Raw genomic sequence first — 20,497 nt, forward strand, 5'->3', positions numbered from 1 at the left:
TAGAGGAAAGTGCAAAAAGGCGTCCGCGCGGACCCGGTCACTGGACACTGTCCGGGCCTTTGGCTTTGGCCCGACATATCGCCCATATCTTAACCCGGACAGTAGCAAAGTGACATGGGATCAGGTACTATCACGTCTCAGAGAGGGTTGATGGGCCCTGACACTTCCGGCTTCCAGACAGTCAGCGAGTGCGTCACACATCTGACGAAGGTTGATGAGATCGACCGAAAATTTATGCTGGGTTTCCTTTTTGTGTTGGAACAAAGCTTGAACTCTTTAACTATGGATTCTACCAACACAGATGAGTTTTCATTCACTCCATCATGTATGTTGAGGTAAGAAGTGCTTACGCTGACACCTGGGACTGTACAGGCTCCATGACCCTGTCTCCGTGCAGGTCCGCGACGACGGCCCCTCCAGGACGTAACCATTGTGGCAGGTGTAAACCTGTACATCCCCATAGTAGTGGCCATTGTCCTTTATATCACAGTGAGGCACATCTGGTGGACGTCCACAGTACACTCCTGTAGGAGCATGTTACATTAGACTACACTTCATCTACTGTAAAAGTCATGGACCAACCTATAAAAACTTCAACTAGCCATGCAAGAAGCTGCATATACATTGTATTTATGTTTACCGAAGAAAAACATATGGTTTTTGCTACATTTCCTCTTCTGTTCCAAACACTGACCTCTGACCTGGCCAATGACCTGATTTGTTGACGTCTCTCACCATGGTAACTGGTATTGGGTAACATAATGTTGCAATTTTATAGTAGGAGGGATTTATACTCCTGTCTGACCATATATAACTAATTATGAATGTAATAGTAAGAATTAACAGAGCAGACCACATATGCAAAGGTAAACATTATGAATTTGCTTTGCAAATGTTACCTAGTGTCTAGTATTCTTTATTTGAACAACTTACACAATTATAATGTGTTACCAAGGACAATTATTATATTCTTCTAAATTACTTAACCTTCTCCCTGCTGCCTAACCCATAACAACTACAAATTAGGTGCCAAATGGCTACTTTAGCATGCCAAAGGTTAATAAGGCAGCTACATAATATATTATACACCATGTGGTCTTTGCCTTCTCGAAACTGTGACTAAATGTAGTAGGCATTTGTCAGTCTTAAATTAATGTGACTAAATAGGATACAAAATATGATGATCAACTGAACGTTATTTTACTTACTTTTACAGATGGGCCCTATCCCGCTCCATGTTTTATCAGCTTGGCACTGCCGCTGGGCACCTCCTTCCATTTCGTACCCTGTATCACAGGTATACTCCACCCTCTGTGTGTAGGTGTAGTCTGTTCCATTCACAAACCCATGGAGGACCTGTGGTGGAGGGCCACAGGTAACAGGAAAACAGGCAGGTTGGGTGCCACTCCATAAGCCGTCCGCTTGGCACGTTTGCTCACGTGTTCCCTGTAGCTCATACCCACTGTCACACTGGTACATGATCTTCTGGCCGTACGAGAAGTTGTTACCTATGACGACACCATTTCTGAAGGAGCCTATAGTGTCACAGGTTATGAGGACGCACCGCAGAAGACTTGTTGTCCACTCGCGGTTGGATTGGCAAACTCTCTCTGGGTTGCCTACCAGCTGGTATCCTTCGTTACATGTATATACAATCTTCTGCTGATATGTAAAGTCACTACCTGTATACTGGCCGTTAGGTAGAGTTTTAGGTTTGCCACAGTCGACAGGTACACATTCTGGAAGCTCTCCTCTCCAGGTTTGGTTTGCTTGGCAAAGTCTTTCCTGGTTACCCTTCAGCTCAAAGCCAGAATCACATACATAGCGCACAGTCTGTCTGTAAGTAAAGTCGCCTCCGAGCACCCTTCCGTTGGCTATAGCTGTGGGAGGAGGGCAGTGAAGAGGCAGACATTCCGGTTTATCACTGCTCCAGGTTCTGTTAGCTTGACACGTTCTGACGTCAAGTCCACGAAGTTTGAAACCTTCCTTGCACCTGTACGTTACAGATTTTCCATACGTGAAGTCTGTGCCTTTCATACTAGCATAGGAAACCTCTTCAGGCTCACCACAACTGATGGCTTTGCACGTTGGTTCCTCCCCACTCCACTTCCTGTCCTCTCCGCAAGTCTGTCTTGCATCCCCCAGTAGCTCGTACCCCTTGTCACATTCGTATACCACAGACTGTCTGTAGGTAAACACTGAACCGGTAAACATGCCATTGCTAATTGGCTTTGGTTGACCACAGTTTACAGGACTACAGGCAGGTAGGTGTCCACTCCAAGTCCTATTAGCCTGGCAGTTCCTGCTATTATGTCCGTTCAGTTCAAATCCGGAATTACACTTGTATGTTACAGTGTGACCGTAGGTGAAGTCTTCCCCTACTAGACTGCCATCAGAGATGGACTGAGGTTTGCTGCATTGGACAGGTTCACACTTTGGCTCTACTCCACTCCAAAGTCTGTCAGCACCACAAATACGTTTGGCATCTCCAACCAGATCATACCCTTCTCTGCAATGGTAGACAACAGCCTCCAGGTAGGTTAAGTCTGAACTATTGACTACTCCATACAGAATAGGCTTAGGCTGCCCACAGCTTACTGGAGTACATGTGGGTGCTTCTCCACTCCACGTTTGATCAGCCCGGCAGGTCCTTTGCTCCAGTCCTTGAAGCTGGTAACCTGTGTCACATGTGTAGCTCACTGTCTGTGTGTAAGTGTAGTCGGTACCTTGTAGAGTACCGTGTGAGATGGTGTCAGGTTGACCACAGGTGACAGGAACACAGCGTGGTTCCAATTCACTCCATGTCTTGTCTTCCTGGCATGTACGTCTTGCTTCTCCAACCATTTCGTATCCCTTGTTGCAAACATATGTTACAGATTCTAGGTAGGTGAATACTGAACCTTGGACCTCAGCGTTAGCAATGGAAATGGGTTGTCCACAGCTGACGGGGTCACATCTAGCAGCCTGTCCACTCCAAACTCTGTTTGCTAGGCATCTCCTTTGCTTGGTTCCATGTAGTTCAAACCCTACGTCACATCTGTATGTAACAGTTTGGTTATACGTGAAGTCCCTTCCATCAAATCTGCCGTGTGTAATAGTTTCAGGCTTTCCACAGCTCACAGGTAAACACTGTGGATCCTCACTACTCCATTTTCTGTCCTCTTTACACGTTATTCTTGCCTCTCCTACAAGCTCGTAACCTTCCTTACAGAGGTAAACCACTGACTGCTGGTAGGTGAAGTCAGAACCTTTGAGATAACCATTTAGAATGTCACCTGGTTGACCACAGTTGACAGGGGCACAGGTAGGAGACTGTCCACTCCAGGTTTGATCTGCTTGGCAAAGTCTAGTGTCAGGTCCCTGAAGTTCAAACCCTGAGGTACACCTGTAGGACACTGAGTTTCCATACGTGAATTCAGTGCCATTGATGAGACCATTGGTGACAGCTTCAGGTTGGCCACAACTGACAGCAAGACACCTAGGCTCCTCCTCACTCCATTGTCTGTCTTCAAGACAAGTTCTTCTTGCTACTCCTTCTAGTTTGTATCCCATGTTGCAAGTATACACTACTGTCTGTTGGTACGTGAAATCTTTCCCTTGTACTTTACCGTTTGTTAAGGGACCCGGCTGGCCACAGTCAACAGGTTTACATGTTGGGGGATGTCCACTCCAAGTTTGATCAGCTTGGCAGGTTCTTGTTGCCTCCCCGTTCAGCTTGTAACCAAGGTCACAAGTGTAAGAGATGGTTTCTTGATAGGTGAGCTGTTTGGAGTGGACTCTACCATTGGGAACAGACTGTGGGGAGGGGCAGCTGACAGGTAAACACTGCGGAGGATTTCCACTCCATGTTCTGTCAGCCTGGCAAACTCGTACATCCCCGCCCTCTAGTTTATAACCTACATTACACAAATACCTACTCTCACCCTGGTACGAAGTATTAGAAATCATCACACTTCCATTACCAATGGGTGTGGGGGAACCACAGGAGATGGGAGTGCACTGAAAACTGCTTTCGCTCCATTGTCCATCTTCTTCACATCTCCTCGTGTCGCTTCCAACAATGGCAGGCTCGAAGCCTGGCAGGCATTGATAGTGAATGATGCTGCCATACTGATAATCTTGCCCAGTCAGCTCTGCATTCTGAATGCTTGTTGGGGTTGGACAAACAATGAGTTCACAAAATGTTTCACCACTCAGTCCCTTCCATGTCGCATCCTCCGTACAGACGACATGTTCACTACCTTGTAGTCTGTACCCTTCCTTGCATTTGTAGGTGACAGTGTTTCCAAAGGTGTAGTTATCCCCTGTCCTGACTGAATTCAGCACTGCTGGAGGGTTTCCACAGGACACAGGTGTACATGAGGGTATTCTTTCCTTCCATGAGCCACTATGCTCACACATTATCTCACTAACACCTTCCAAGACAAAGCCAGGGTCACAATGGTACGTGGAAATGCTCCTGTAAGTAAGACTGCTGTATGTTGCTTTTCCATATGGGATTTTGTTTGGGACATTACATTCAACTGGTTTACATGTAGGACTTGTATCACTCCATTGTCCGTTAGACTGACACACTCTTGTTAACACACCATCTAGTGTGTATCCTCTGTTACATACGTAAGTTATTGTGTCTTCAGAGAGATATCTTTGTCCAAAGATGTGGCCATTATTGATGTCCTTGGGAGCTCCACAGACCACTTTTTTACACACTGGTTCCAAGCCACTCCACATGCCATCAGCCTGACAACTTCTCGACACAGAACCGTGCAAGATGTAACCTTCATTACACGAATACTGCACAGACTGTCCATAGTAGTAGCGTATACCTCTAAACTTTCCTTTCTTCGGATTGCTAGGCACAGGGCAGCGTCTGGGTTTGCATACTGGGTTCTCCCCACTCCATGAACCATCAGCTTGACATATTCTGCTATGATTTCCTGAAAGAACATATCCTTCATCACAGAAATATTGTGCAGTACTGTTGTATTTGTGCCCAACATTTGTATTGACTTTTCCATTTTGTACAGTGTCAGGTTCTCCACAGGATACTGGTTCACACCGGGGCGCTCCTCCTGACCAGGAAGCGTTGGCTTGACACCGCCTCTCCCTCTGCCCTTGTAGCTCATACCCTTCCTTGCAGCTGTACTGTATGATGCTACCAAAAGTGTGGTCCTGGCCTGTGATCACACCAGCAAGAGATGTGTATGGGAGGGATACAGAGGATGGGAACACACGACGGAGGGGGGACGTTCCACGTTCCATCCCCCTGGCACTTCCGTTTGGAGCCCCCTTGCAGGAGGTACCCCTCTTTACACTGGTACTGAATAGTGCTGCCGTATGTGTACTCGGATCCGACGACTCCCCCATTTGTGATAGGGTCTGGCACTACACAGGAGATGATGACACACATGGGTAATGGATGGCTCCAAGTCTTGTCCTCTTGGCAGGTGGCATTACTTGTCCCTGTAAGTTTGTACCCAACGTTACATGTGTAGGTAACGTTGCTGCCAAATATGTAACTATCCCCTGATTTGCTCCCATGTTCGATTTCGGCAGGTTCTGGACAGGTAACTGGCTCGCACGTTGATTCCTCACCGTTCCAAGTCTTGTCTGCTTGGCACACGCGCTCCTTTGGTCCCTTGAGTTCATATCCAAGGATGCAGGAATAAATCACAGTGCTCTTGTACCGGAAATCTGCACCATCTGCACTGCCATACAGGATCTCTGGTGGTTTTCCACAAGACACGGGTTCACAGGAAGGTGAAGTGTCATTCCAAGACCCGCTTTCATGACACACCCTTGTTCCCCTGCCTTGAAGCTGGTAACCATCATCACATTGATACGACACCACACCACCATAAGTAAAGTTGTTACCCTCCACTCGGCCATTGTCAATGCTGTCAGGCCGACCACATGAAACAGGGCCGCAGGTAGGAGGTGGTTTCTCCCAGGTGCCGTCATCTTGACAGTGATACTTCTCTTTCTCTTCCTCCAGTCGGTACCCTTTCCTGCAGCTGTATTTCACAAAGCCGAGGTAGTAGAAGTACTGCCCCTGCACCAAGCCATTGGTAACGTTGGGAGGACTCCCACAGTACACAGGGTCACACTTTGGCTCTGCTCCACTCCATGTCCTGTTGGCTTGGCAAGTCCTCTCCGAAGCCCCCGTCAAGACATAACCCATGTTACACTTGTAATGAATAACACTCTGGAACTTGAAGTCGCTGATGCCAATGAGTCCGTAGTTGATGCTCGGTGGGTGTTCACAGGAGACAGGTTGGCATGTAGGCGACTTGTCTTCCCAATCTGTCCACAGCCCGTCAGCGCTGCACCAGCTTAGGTTCCTCCCTACCAGTTCATACCCTTCGTCACACTTGTACAGCACTGAGCGGCCATAGGTGAAATTGTTTCCCACGTATCGCCCGTTGTTTACGGTCGGAGGTGGCCCACATGAGATAGCTCTGCAGAAGGCATTAGTGGGGGACCACGCCTCCTCTGCCAGGCATTCCCTGGTGCCATTTCCTTGCAGTTCATATCCATGATCGCACACATACTTCACCACACTTGTGTAGGAGAAATTTGTACCCTTCACTTTTCCATTTTTCCACCACAGGGGGTTCTCCACATGATATTGGCTCACAAACAGGCAGGATACCTGACCACTTTCCGTCAGACAAGCAAGTCTGAGTGCTTTCTCCTATCAGTGTCCAACCGAGATGACATCTGTACTGTACAACACCCTTGTAGTAAATGTTTTGTGCTTCCTTGAATCCATACTGTAGTTTAGGAGGATCCCCACATGATACAGGTTTACATTCTGGCATTTTGCCACTCCAATTCTTGTTTGCCAAACATCTGCGTCTGGAGTTTCCCACCAGATAATATCCTTTGTCACAGGTGTACGTCACCTCACTCTGGTAAACAAAGTTTCCCCCAATTAGTGTACCGTTCCCCACCAATGCAGGCCTGCCACATGCCACAGGCTGGCAGGACGGCAGTGTGTGACTCCAACTTCTGTCAGCTTCACATGTCGCTGACTCAGCACCATGGAGTACGTACCCTTCATTGCAGTTGAATGTGACCGTCTCCCCATAGTGGAAGTCTGTGCCATGGATGGAGCCATGGTTAAGAGACGGCATGCTACACTGCACCGGCTCACACTGGACCTCCTCTTCACTCCACGTCCCATCTGCCAGGCACTTCCTCCGACCCGTGCTCACCAGTTCAAATCCTTTGTCACAGTCGTATTGTACCGTGTCTCCATATTTCAAATTAAGAGCTAACGGTTGCCCATACTTTAGAGCGGGTGGGGGCTTACAGGGTGCCCTTTCGCAATGCGGTGTTGCTCCATTCCACGAGCGGTTTGCCTGGCACTCTTGTATCCCTTCCCCTACAAGCACGTAGCCTTCGATGCAGTGGTACGTGATAATGCTTCTGTATGTGAAGCTGCTTCCCTTGACAAAAGCATTTTCCACTTCATCAGGCTTGCCACATGATACAGGGTTACAGTTGACCACCGGCACTGACCAACTCTTGTTGGCCATGCAGGTTGAATCGGCTGGTTTGTCAGTTTCATACCCAGGTTCACAGATGTACTGCACTTTACTTTTGAATATATAGAAATCGCCAACTGCCTTGGCATGTGGGAATTCTGGTGGAGAGCCACAGCTGATTGGCACACAGCTAGGAGGTTGACCTGACCAAGAGCCGTCGGCTAGACATGTCATGTTACTCTTTCCTTGTATGATGTACCCTGGTTCACAGTTATAGGTTATCAAGCTCTCGTACACACTGATATCAGAGCTGGAAATGATGATACCGTGTCTGATTTTTGGGGGGTTGTCACATTTGATAGGGGTACACTGTGGTGGGCCTGGCTTCCAGATACCATCCGAGTCACATGTCCTTGTGTCATTCCCGATTAAGATATATCCTACATCACAGTTGTACTGAACAAGGCTCTCATATCTAACATCACCTACTGTCAGTGATCCGTGTTGGATTTCTGCCGGTTGTCCACAGGAGATTCGCTCACATCTTGGAGCCTCGCCGCTCCATGTCCCGTTTGCCTGGCACATTTGTGACGCTCTCCCCTCCAATTCGAACCCCTTGTCACACGTGAATGAGACAGTGCTTCCATACTTGTAGTCCCCGTCCGAGAAGAGGAAACTGTGCTCCACCTTCCTGGGCGGTCCACAGGAAATACGCTCACAGTAAGGTGCATTTCCGCCCCAGCGTCCGTTGGCCTGGCAAACTCTCGCACTTGCCCCCACCAGTGTATAACCCTGCTCGCAGTGATACTGAACAGTGCTCTGGTAGGTTAAGAAGATGCCGATCATGATGCCATTCTCAATACTGTCTGGCTGTCCACAGTTGACGGGTTGGCAGAAGGGGATCTTGTAACTCCACTCTCCCGAGGCTAGACAGGTGCGTTCATCAGTGCCATTCAGAACGTAACCTGTCAGACAAACGAAAAAAACCTTAAAAATAAAACATCTGCCCAAGTAGCTACATAATGTGACAGCAAAATCTTGAAGCTATGTATATAGAAACTTTGTGACTTTTCAAAGGGTATTTGACAAAGCTATGACTTACCTGTCTTTAAACATACTATTAGACGAATTAACATAATGTTTAAGCATTTAGAAACTAGGCATCTCAAGACAGAAGACTGACCTGTGTTACACTTGTACTCCAAGGTGTGGTTAAACTCATAGCTGCTCCCTGATATCCTACCATTGTGGAGTTCAGATGGAGGGTCACAGGTTACCACTGTATGTGCAAGGAAATAAACAATATCATCAATGGTACAAACTGTGGTAAGTCATACCCATATCCCTGCAGTTTAACCTAGTAACCAAAATTTATTTGATGTCAAATGGCTACTTAGCTGGCTAAAGGTTAAGAAGATTAAGACATTGCTATATTTTAACAAAAACATTCTGGGCCATCAATGGATGGAAAATTTGTGAAATCAGCTTGAGTCTGCAAACTAAAGGACTGGTTATTTTTTTGAGACAGGATTCTGTTTCACCATGATAGCTAATGAGACTGTCAAAGAAACTATGGCCCTGTTCAGACGGAGTCAGTGAAAGCACTTTACATGTGGTTTCCGCCGAAGCCGGCCAAGTGGCCCCATCTGAATGCTCCAAAATACAAATCACATTGAAAGCGCATTGATCCCAAACCACTTCAGGATGTAGTTTTGAACCTGTTTTCCCGGATCGCAATTTGTGTCTGAACGCAATGTGATTTCAATGTGACTTCACCTGGTCATGGATTACGGGGTGATATTTCTTTATTTATATGCACTACCAAAATTTACGTGGCATTCTAGGACGAGCTTCACCGCCTCTGAGGTATGCAGGGAGGGGGGCACCAGCAAGTAGGTCGTTGACCTCTGACATTGATAACACGCTACCTTGCATGTTTTCATCAAACAACAATGAATGTAGATTAAGTGAATCGTGATCGGACATGGTTTGAAAGGAACGTGCGGCACATGGACCCGATGTGAGGAATGTGAATTACCCAAATCGCAGTTCGGCCGGTTTCATGTGAACAAGGCCTACAATGTATAATTATGTACCAACCTTTACAGCTGCGTCCATCCCCAGTGAAGCCCAGTCTGCACTGACAGGTGTAGTCTCCAGGTGTGTTGGTGCAGTCGGCATCAGCTGAACAGGTGTGGAGGTCCTCAGCTGCACACTCATCCACATCTGAAGGTATGGGACATGTTAACAACTTTTATACTGATCTTGAATTATTGAGAACATTATTTCAATATATTGTACATGTATGAGCTTAATACATGTAGCTGGATGAATACCAAATTAAATGTGATTCTCTTTGCTCTGAGGATAAAGCTGAATTTATTGGATGCTTCTTACAAATTAGATTGAATGTACATGTACATTAATAATTGTATTTATATTGTATTTATTAAGTACATTGTGTATTACAAATAGACTCAAGAAATACATTTTATATACAAGTACTAACAAGTATTATGTTTTACTAAATTAAAATTCAAAACAAAGCAACAAACAAATTAAATACACATGTAGTCCCAAGATGGGGGCTATGTGTCATAACCATGGAAAAGAAACTTGTACATGTAACTGAAATACAATATTTTGCATTAAATTGCAGATGACACAAAAATACAGGAACTGTTATATTGAAGACAATGTTTAGCAATTCACAAATAGACCTACCCAGACATGTGGGGTGATCACCTTCCCAGTGCCCTTCAGGACCACAGGTGAGCGTGGTGTTCTTATCCAGGTGGTAGCCACGGTGACACTTAAACTGCACAGTGTCCTGGTACCTGTAACCCTGATACCTGGCACGGACAGGCCTTCCCCAGGAGACACTTGGAGGGGGACCACACGATCTTTCTTAATTGTAGAAAGGCAGTGCTTAAAGTGATGGCCAGAAAAATCAGTGATTTACTGTAAATAAAGATACTGGTAGCACTAAGACATGAACATATACCAGTACCACGAGTACAACAAGGGATTACAGCAGACTTAAGATTAGCCAAACTTCTGAAGTATGTACTGGCCAATTTTTGCTTGGATTTGAACATTATTTTGTCCAACTGAGCTCATAATATCAAGGTTTGGTTTCCATCTGTGAATGGTATAGCTCTGCCTTCACAAAGGCACCTGCTGTATACATGTAGGATGGAGCAGGTATAGCATTTCATAGATGGAACCCAGGCTATGTAACATATAGAAGACATGTAACATACTTTCTCATGAGAAGTTTGAAATTTAAATTTTATATTAGTCACTTTATTTTCACCTTGTATGTGAAAGCGCCCCTGGACTTTGCCAAGTGCAGTACCTACTTTTACAAGCCAGTGCGTCCCCTGACCACGAGGTGTCCAGTAGACATTCCCTGTCCGGCGGCCCATCCAGTTCGTAACCCCTGTCACACCTATAGATGATCTTGGACCCCATGGACGTGTCGTTACCAATGATGGAACCATTGTTGGGTCTGGGAGGCAAGGACTCACAGCCTGGAGACATGAAAGCAATTTGAAAGTAGTGGTAAGTAAGGCCAAATCGATTTGATTAGTTGGTTTTCAGATTCGCCTGCTCCATTTTTTCTGATTTGGGAAAAAAAATTAAAAAATCAGGCTCTAAATCAAGTCCAAAATGCTCCTATTTTGGCCCCAACAGTTGATGAAAGTCCCTTCTCTTCAGACTCGTTACAGTTTTTCCATCTATTAATGTAGTGGTTTGATTGAAAGTTTGAAATTCATAGTTTGAATTACAAACCAGCCTGGTATGTTGACTTCATGGCTCCTATCATAGCATTTTGGGCTATCACAGGATGCCTAGGCCTGTTTTTATTTTATTTTTCGCCCTGTTTCTTCATATCATATTTTTTCTAAAAAATCTGAGAACCAACAACTTGATCAAATTGGTGTGGCCTAATGTTTGGATACCTAGTTATGAGGGACCTGGGAGGTAAGTGCTGGACAGAAGACAGGTGGTGAATGATGATGAAAGTTTAGATGTAAGAAGACTTTCATTACACAAAATTGCCTTTTCAAACTCAAGTCAGTGACATCTCCAAGTTGTGCCAGGACTCAAAAAGAGTAATTACACTGTGTAACTGTGAGAGATCTGAGGGCCTTGGGAATTTCATTTAGATTTATTATATGAACAGTCTTAATTTAAAACCACATCAAAACCATAATGCATGGTACATTATGTAGTTCATACATCAACAGCTAAAGCAAATACTTCAAGTCTCATATGGATGTAGATTATTAAGTGTAATGTAATGAGACATGTGAACCTTGTGTTTTGGCACTCTGTTTCTGTAAGCTCCCATCCAGCAGGTTGAATACAGAACATAGTAAGTGATAACAACCACATGCAGCAAAGTGCCACACGTAACCATGTACGTGACCAGAGGCCAGCCAGGATGTGAGAGAATGTGGGAATTGCTACTAAGATTTGCCATCAACTTTTACAGGTAACTGCCACCATTTGGTTACAATGAGATCATTTGCAACCAACTTAAATTGTAATCCTTCAAAATTCAAAACTCTCTTCAATCGTGCAGACAACATTATCACTTCAGACAAAGCCAAAACAGACGAACATAGACACCTACGAGGTGCCCTGGCTAAGTGTGGCTACCACACCCTAAGGACCAACCTCGTCTTAACTTTTTTGCATATCAATCAATAGTTCGTGCTTATAAACCTGCAATTCTCCTCTTAGTGTCACTGACAAAAGGTAGTGGATGCTACCTGAAACATCTGACCGTTTCCAAAATCATATCCAGTTGCTTGAGTAACTGCTTTTTGGCGTAATCCTTCAAAAGTTTCTATTCGAATCTAACACTACTGTCACTGCTAGTCCTATTTGTGAAGATCTGTCAGATTTCACTGTAATTTATCTTAATCCTCACAGTGCTGTGTTCACCACATGTACAGTCAAAACACTATCAAAGGTGACGAGATAGTTGCACCTGTCTGACATTTCCTTTGACAAATACAATTATACTTGCATTTTGTGTAAGGCTTTAGGACTGCTTTTCCAGATATGCTTATTCACTTCAATCTGATTAGTCGTTTCAGACTCGGAGATGATAAACACATAGCACAGTGTCACATAGCTTGTAAATTGTACAAAACAAACTTCATCACTATCTCCATAGAATATTTTTCACTAATATAATTGTTAATAAAAAGGAAATTTAAAGTATTTTGAATGAAAAATCTGATTCTTCATAGGCTAACCAATTGAAAAGCATGATTGTGAAGTTTCTTACCAGTACTCAAACTTGACGTCTGCTAACCTCTACCTAACTATCAACACGTGAAGGAACCGTGATGTTGTCCCTGAACCTGATGCTGACAGATGTCTGCAGCCGTCAGTTGAAACAGCCTTCTGCGGTCCCTCAGCCATGGGAGCTGACTAGACCAGGTGAGAAGTCAAGACTGATAGACACAAGCGGCACATGCAGGCAACCCTTCAGGACATGGAATGTTGGAGCTGGGCCAACTACCAAAGGCATTCCCTGCCATCAGACCAAAGCTTGTACTCTGAGGAATCCTCAAGTTGAAGAGTACTGCAAAACAATTCATCTTCTGTTCTCAGTTTCTATTACCTTTCCTGGGCAAATCAACTTTTTCTGCAACAAGTAGGCCTGTGGCATTACAATTTCACATGGTGCGTGACATTCCTCTGGAGACCTTATAACTGGTTTCTAAAGACTCCCAACTACAAATCGAATTTTCCACCAGCACACTCCATAACAAATCAATTCTTCCACAGGGAACAACAACTGGTACAACATCATATCCAGGCCACCTGTGATTTGGCCACTTTGATTTCTTTCTTTAGAAAGTTTCTTTTCTTCACCCCAGTCTCAACCAATCCCAAAATACTGCCAGTCAGACCCATGCGCACTAAAACACGTTCCAGGGCTACAAAAAGCTGCTAAATGGATGGTTTCACAACCCTACAAGGAAGAGAGCAAGAACTTCCATTTTCTGGTTTCTGCCCCTTTCCACACCATTAAGAATGTCCTCCCCGGGAATGACCCTGAGTTTGACCTTCTACCCAGGATCCTCCCTTATCCCAGGGTACAGCTGGTCAGACAGATTGACCCTCCAGACTGGCCTCTGCTGGGAACATCACAGAAATGGGTTTCTGTGTCACAAACAGCCGTATTTATTAACTAGAGTTCCACGATCTCATACCTTCGCCAAATGATGTTAGCCCTTATGACTAAGAAATAATAGATTAATCCCCCTGATTGTGCAAATAGGATCCTATATTGCATATCAATTATATCTGATGATCATATTCTACACCAGAAGACAGTCTTATCTTATCAAAGAATGCCGTTATAGCATTTCCACATAAATTATGCAAATGAGGTCCTTATTTGAATAAGTTATGTGTAATTATGTTCACCTTCACATAACTTTCAAATGTCCCAAGTTTGAAATTCGAGGCAGTTACCACTATATAATTATAGCATTTTCTCATTAATTATGCAAATTAAGTCTTTATTTGCATAATCGATATCTGCCTGTATTTCTGCCATTCTTAATTACATATGTCACAAGCTTGAATAGTGCTATCATGGAATGCAGCTGATTTATAGAATTTCCTCATTAATTATGCAAATTACATTAATATTTGGATAATTATAATATTATTATGTCAAGCATCACTTCAGCTACCTACATACCAAAAATCCCGACGATCTATCAATCGGTTCTTGAGTTATCCGCCTTTAAACATTTTTCAACTAACGTCCCTGCAGTTCCAGAGCAAGCCGCTAGGGGGACCAAACTCACGTCACTTCTTCCCCAGCACAAGAGCTACCTACCATCCAAATTTCGTAACCCTAGCATGTCTAGATCACGAGATATCAAAACCGGAAGTTCAGCTGCAGTACCATAACAAGCCGCTAGGGGGCCCAAAATTTAATCAGTTCCACGTCTCATGAAGACCTACCCACCTACTAAATATCAAGACAATCCATCTTAGCCTGCTTGAGTTATCGTGCTCACACACACACACACACACACACACACACACACACGAACGCCTACGAAAACATAACCTTCTTGGCGAAGGTAATTAGGGCCAGTCCAACTGATACAAAACCAAGCAGGTGAAATTTAAGTCTTTTACCTGCCTTTTTATATGGCTTCTAGGCATATCACTAGAAAGAACCACTTTACATGATTGTGTACATTGTACAATGTACTGTTGTGTCCCAATCCCAACAATTACATGTTATAAGTCAGTTATAGCAATCCTCGTCTGAAACAAAACAGAGGAACACATACAATGTAACTTTAAGTACCTGTTCTAACTAATGCACATGTACATGTAGTACCACTGTGACAATATTCTGTTACATCTCAATAATGAAGAAGATATAACATCTGTGTCCATAATATCACCAGGGTCCAAAATATCGCCACCTTGAGAAACAGTGTGCTTAAAGATATTTTTACTGCAACATACTTTTAGTATGCACTCCTTCACACATCAAATGTACATACCTAGGGTATGTTGCAGTAAAAATATCTTTAAGCACACTGTTTCTCAAGGTGGCGATATTATGGACCCTGGTGATATTATGGACACGGATGTTATGTGAAGGGATGATAAATTTGTACCTAAATGATCTTACTATAGAAAGAGAAAGTAAGATGGAAAAATGTCATAATTACATAGGGTATCTACATGTATGTATACGATAATCCATTTACTTGCAGCTGTTTCCATCGTCCTATAAAACTGACCCTGTTGTAGTGATGACTCCTGTAGGTACAAGATTAGGTAGTGGATCTGACTGTGAGACATCATTACTGTAACATGTGTGTTTACTAATAACTTTCAGGCCAGGATGACTTTTCTTCTTGGATTTCCCCTGGCTAGGACCTAATACAGGAAGCCGTATTTCCTTCTGCTTAGAAAATTGATAACGACTCCTGTGTGATTAATGAACTGACCACACCATAGGAGGGCGGTGTGCTTGATCTGCTGACCCCACTTGATTGCCATGGCAACTAACACTCCTCGTGCCCATACCATCTGAGGTATCATGGCTTGTGTCCTGTTGAAAATGACTCATTGGTTAGTCTTGATTTTGGACCCAGCCCTTTTCTTAGAAACTGCACATCTATAGAGTGTTCATAAGTGCATGTGTACTTGTTCATTGTTATACAAAGCAACATTTTGTTTGCATTTACATACTGGTGTCACAGCTTTTGCTGGACCATTGTTTACATTGTGTTTTTATGGTTTTTAGTTTTTGAGACTCACTCTAAATGCATCTAAGCATGAATCCTTACAACAATTGCTCTACTTGTGTTATTCAGCAGCTACCGACACTGACAGCGAGGCAGCAGACAGCCTGGAGACTGAGGACACATCAGAGATGGACACGCTGGCAGAAGAGTTGTTCGGCTGCAGCGTAGCAGAGTTGGCCAGCATCGACAACAACCTCGCCAGCTGCGACACGACAGGGAGGGACTGGACCCAGCCTGCATCAGCAATCCTGGCAGAACTGGAGGCAGAACAGGCGAACGAGGAAGACGAAGAAGACGAGGGCACAGATGAGCCTGATACCACAGATGAGTGTGCAGCTAAAGACTTCAGCTCTTGCTTAGATATGATAAAACAGATTAAAGGCTTTTGCTTAAAGGAAGGGTTTGGAGAGACACATGGAATGGTGCATGACCTTGAGGATGTTATGTTTGAGATGTGGAATCAGAGAAGGGCATCTGCCAGACAAACCACCATGATCGAGTTCTTCAAGAAAGTGCAGTAGAATTTGCCATTGTCAATTTTGTATGTACATTTTGTAAATGTACCATGGATGTTGATGCAGTATTTTTTTCCCCAGTGAAGCTTAATATTGCAATGATGCATGACATGTAAATGTTGTTTATGGTACCTGTAGTACAGAAATGGTGTAAAAGTTGTGAATACCGTATACACTGTACATTTGCACATGTAGTTTAGTGTCAAACTTTGTTGGTTGACTTCTTTCTTTCTTTAGGCACATGAACACATGTTCATGTCAAGTACTAGTACATGTAAATGACAATCATTGATTCTGTATCTTTTATGAGAATGCTTTTATAGTGATGTAATGTTTTCATATGAGAATAAAGGCATTTTTGTTGGTACTGAAATCGTGTCACTTGTGTGTGTGTGGGGGGGGTGGCAACTAAACGGCATTTTCTCTATAGTGGTCACCTGGCCATAGTGGTCAGATTTGGCCAGTCCCTTGAGTGACCACTATAGGCAGGTTTGACTGTATAGTAATATCACTTTAGAAAGATGAGACTCTTGATATCATGTACAATCATGATAAAACTGATTTTAGTAATATTCTTAGTACCATATGATGTATCTCATTTATGTCATTTAATGTGGGCATGTGCAAAAACTATTTTAAGTAGACGTATAGCCATATGTCACAAACTAAAACAGCCTTTAAATATGAATATCAGTAAATGATATAGATCAGTTCCATCATCTTATTTTTCTTAAGGTTGGGTTGTCCTTGTCTGATTTCCAGACTACAAGTCTTTAACCTTCACCATATGTGAATTATGAATAACTTTGTGGCAGCGTCCAGGAATTAAGTATAACAGGCGCCCTAAAAGAAGTGTTAAACAATTGTCAGCCTCAATTGAGACTTCGCCAATGAAGACAACCCAGCGGGGTTACAAAACGAGATCACTACCAGACTGAGCATTACAAGCATGTCCACAAATTCTCCCACAGTAAAGCAGAGTTGGACATATGGAGCTTTAAACTAAAAACCCACCCACATTCTTAACTGCCATTTTTATTGTCAGATCCCCTCAGCTGACCTGCTTGCCAAGTTAGGTGTGGAAGACATCTCCTCAGTACTGAGATCACGCCGCCTCCGATGGTACGGGCACGTTAAAAGAGCATGTGGCTGCATCAATACCATCGCGGACTTGCAGTTGCCAGGCAACAGAGGCCGTGGCAGGCCGAGAAAAACTTGGTTAGAGTGCATTCGGAAGGATATAAAGGAGTGTGGTCTGTCCAGCACAGACCCACAGGACAGAGCCAGCTGGAGACGAGGTGTGCAGAACAGCCGACTGCTGCCCACCCCTGGGACAGGGAAACCGGCAGCAGTAAAATCTAAACCAGGATAGTGAGTGAGTGTGAGTGAGATCGAGTTAACAATCTCCCTTTAGTTTTCAATCATCTTTGACCTTCATGCCACCTGATTTTTCCCACTGGGACCTTGGTTAAAAAGGTTGAAAATTTTATTAAGGAAAATTGGCAAGAGGCTGTCACATCTGTTTTACCTTGGTGTCAGTGTGACTAAAAAGGTTAAGAAATGTTTTGGTGAACGTTGGAAAAAGTTCAAACAATCCTTATGCAACATGTTGGTAACCCATCCCCAGTCCCACTTTACCCAGAACCTTGGGAGTTGCCAGTGTTGGCAGGGAAGCTGATCACTGTGTTCAGGTCCAATTAAAACATCTCCCGGCTCTGTTGTGGCTGGTTCGCAAATCCATTTCAGATTTAGTTTGGGAATCCATCCGGAAGCACTTGTGGTTTGGGATGTGAAGGCAGTGTTGTTGTGCCCCTCCCCTGGATTAGATCTATGCTGTCACTCCAATTTCAGCTTTGATTTTGTGAAGAATGTTTCTAGGAGAAAAGAGACAGGAGGAGTAGAGTGGAAAGATTGATTGTGTGACTGAGAAAATCATTATAATAGATGTCAGCATATGTATTTCAAAACCAAGGAAATGTTCAAATTGTGAGGTGGAAAAATCTGTTATCTTTGAACTAATCTTTGAATGCAACAGGTGCATTGTGGTATAGCCTAATGCTTTAAATTAATATCATTTTTGGTCTACCAAGAAACTGTATTATGTAAATATATTGTGCTATAGATATTATATTTGGTACGAAGCAGAGATGACACCAGATGGAAAAGATTGCTTATCTTCAGTTTAAATGATAAAGGTCAAGATGGTTATCATAATATTGCCACAGTTTAGAAACCCTTGGCCTGATAAAGACTATTAATTTCACTTTTTAACACCATAGGCTTATCTCTGAGATAAGGAAATTGCTTCCATGCTCTTCCTGCCACAAATGTACCTTCCTTCATAAAGATATTTTGTCAATATTAGAAATATTTTGAATGTCCCTGATAATATTCTTCATACCTGTATTTGTCACTTATGTGACAGTATCTTTTGAAGAGAAAGAAAGTCTGCCTGCATAAAAGAATTCAGGCAAAGTTTGACACCCAGCATTGAAGTTTAGTGGACAGGGCATGTCCTACAGTTGTATGTGTGGTCAACAACCTGAATATGGGTTATGGTAGTGATTTTCCCTATTTCTAAATTTTTACATGACACAGATGAGGATCTGTGCAGGACTACAGTACCCGAGAAAGGAAGGCTGTGGACTTTGCAGAAATCAAAACATTAGGGAGAGAAGGCATTCTGTGGAAAGTGTCAGGCAGGTTAACAGGCAGAAGATGTCTGTCTGCTTGTATTGGATGGGAAGAAATTCAGGACTTGTGGGCCGGGTTCTCACCAGTGCAGATGCACATAAACTTCCTCCTGAGACGGACTCATGGAAAACAGATGTGGGAGTGACACACATCTCTCCCTCTCCCTCTGGGCCCTGCCACTACTCCCAGGGGGAAATCTGCACACCTACACCTGCCTTAAGGTTTTCTTCATCCCACAGACACACAGAGCAAACTTCCTTCTCAAGTTCAGTTCCTTATCACGTCTAACAGTAAAGGTATACCCTCTGACACCTGTGACCTCCAGACATCCCAAGGATAAGCTAGGTTATGTTGCTGACGGCATTAGCGCCTCCCCTATGAATCAGAGAATGAAATGTTCCAAAAGCAGAGCTTCATTTGCCTGCTGGGTCTAGCCTCACTGTTTGAATTTAGGGCACAATGGCTGTACTGAAGCTGCATCATCCCATTCAAGGGCAAGTTTTGTTCATTCTGATGCTAGGTTTTCATGCCGGGGACTTTGCCAAGAAAGATCACGACAGGAGGAACCTCCTTTATGGAGAGAGGGGTGCTGATCGAGACCACTGTTCCTTCACAGTGATGATTCCTAAGGCAGATACACAGAAGTGCTCCAGCCCAGCTTACATCACACGTGAGATTCGAGAACTTCGTGCCGCGAACAACAACCTAACGTCCTTCTTCTCCGCTCTCCACGACCAGACCGTCAGACAGCGAGCGACGCTGGGAGCCATGGAGAGGCGCTACAAGGAGGACTACTCTGAGGACATCAAACGCCTGGAACAGGAAAACAGATTCCAGAGTGCCCTTATCAAGCGGCTTGAAGTTCTCATTGATAGAAAAACCAAGTCGATACCAACAAGGGGTCTGGAGGAGCGCCGTCCGAGTACTTCCCTCAACCTGGAAAAGCTGTCCGACCTAGATGCCGACCTTGTCCGCAAACGCTTGGACGAGCAGGCCCACATGATGGACATTCTGGAGCAGCTGACCAAGCGGCTGGACGGGGAAAACAGAGACCAGGACGTGATGGGGGCCAAGCTGGACACCAGGGTGACCGAGCTGTCCGAAACGGTGGCATACCTGTCCACGGCCTTCAAGACGTTGGAGAAGGAGTACCGTCGACAGATCACTCAGCTGCAAGACATCGTGGTGGGGCAGGAGGCAGGCTTCGCCAAACACAAGGTGGAGTCACTGCAGAGACAGCTGCTGGTCATGCAGAAAACAAACTCTCACCTGCAGCACGCACTGGTCAACCAGTCACGTACCATCCGCAATCTGCGCCTCAAGGTCAACACCTTGTTCCGCCAGCAAGACGGACTCTTGTTGGCTGATGGTGAGAGCACTGTTACCAAACTTCTGAGTAATACTGCAGAACAGTTGCCAAAAGTCTAACATTGTACATCTTGCTTTGCTTAATTGCACAACAATTGTAAGCAGGTACAATGCA

At 44.2% G+C, this 20,497-nt stretch overlaps 2 protein-coding genes across 2 annotated transcripts in view; one reads left to right on the plus strand and one right to left on the minus strand.

The window, feature by feature from the left end:
• The window catches only part of LOC109476067 (sushi, von Willebrand factor type A, EGF and pentraxin domain-containing protein 1-like), a 94,150-nt gene that overhangs the window by 13,605 nt on the left and 60,048 nt on the right, over positions 1-20,497 (minus strand). The window contains 8 exon segments of the mRNA XM_019776917.1: positions 351-524; positions 1,209-5,196; positions 5,198-6,598; positions 6,600-8,455; positions 8,674-8,769; positions 9,591-9,716; positions 10,215-10,397; positions 10,853-11,023. Of these exon segments, the coding sequence (XP_019632476.1) occupies positions 351-524; positions 1,209-5,196; positions 5,198-6,598; positions 6,600-8,455; positions 8,674-8,769; positions 9,591-9,716; positions 10,215-10,397; positions 10,853-11,023 (7,995 nt within the window).
• Positions 19,456-20,497, plus strand: part of LOC109476072 — an 8,717-nt gene continuing 7,675 nt past the window's right edge. Inside the window, exon 1 of the mRNA XM_019776923.1 lies at positions 19,456-20,487. Within this exon, the coding sequence (XP_019632482.1) occupies positions 19,474-20,442 (969 nt within the window). The 5' untranslated portion in view covers positions 19,456-19,473 and the 3' untranslated portion in view covers positions 20,443-20,487. The remainder of the gene's footprint in view (positions 20,488-20,497) is intronic.

This window comes from Branchiostoma belcheri, unplaced genomic scaffold (assembly GCF_001625305.1).
Source record: "Branchiostoma belcheri isolate BF01 breed outbred unplaced genomic scaffold, Haploidv18h27 scaffold36, whole genome shotgun sequence".
Classification (NCBI taxonomy): domain Eukaryota; kingdom Metazoa; phylum Chordata; class Leptocardii; order Amphioxiformes; family Branchiostomatidae; genus Branchiostoma; species Branchiostoma belcheri.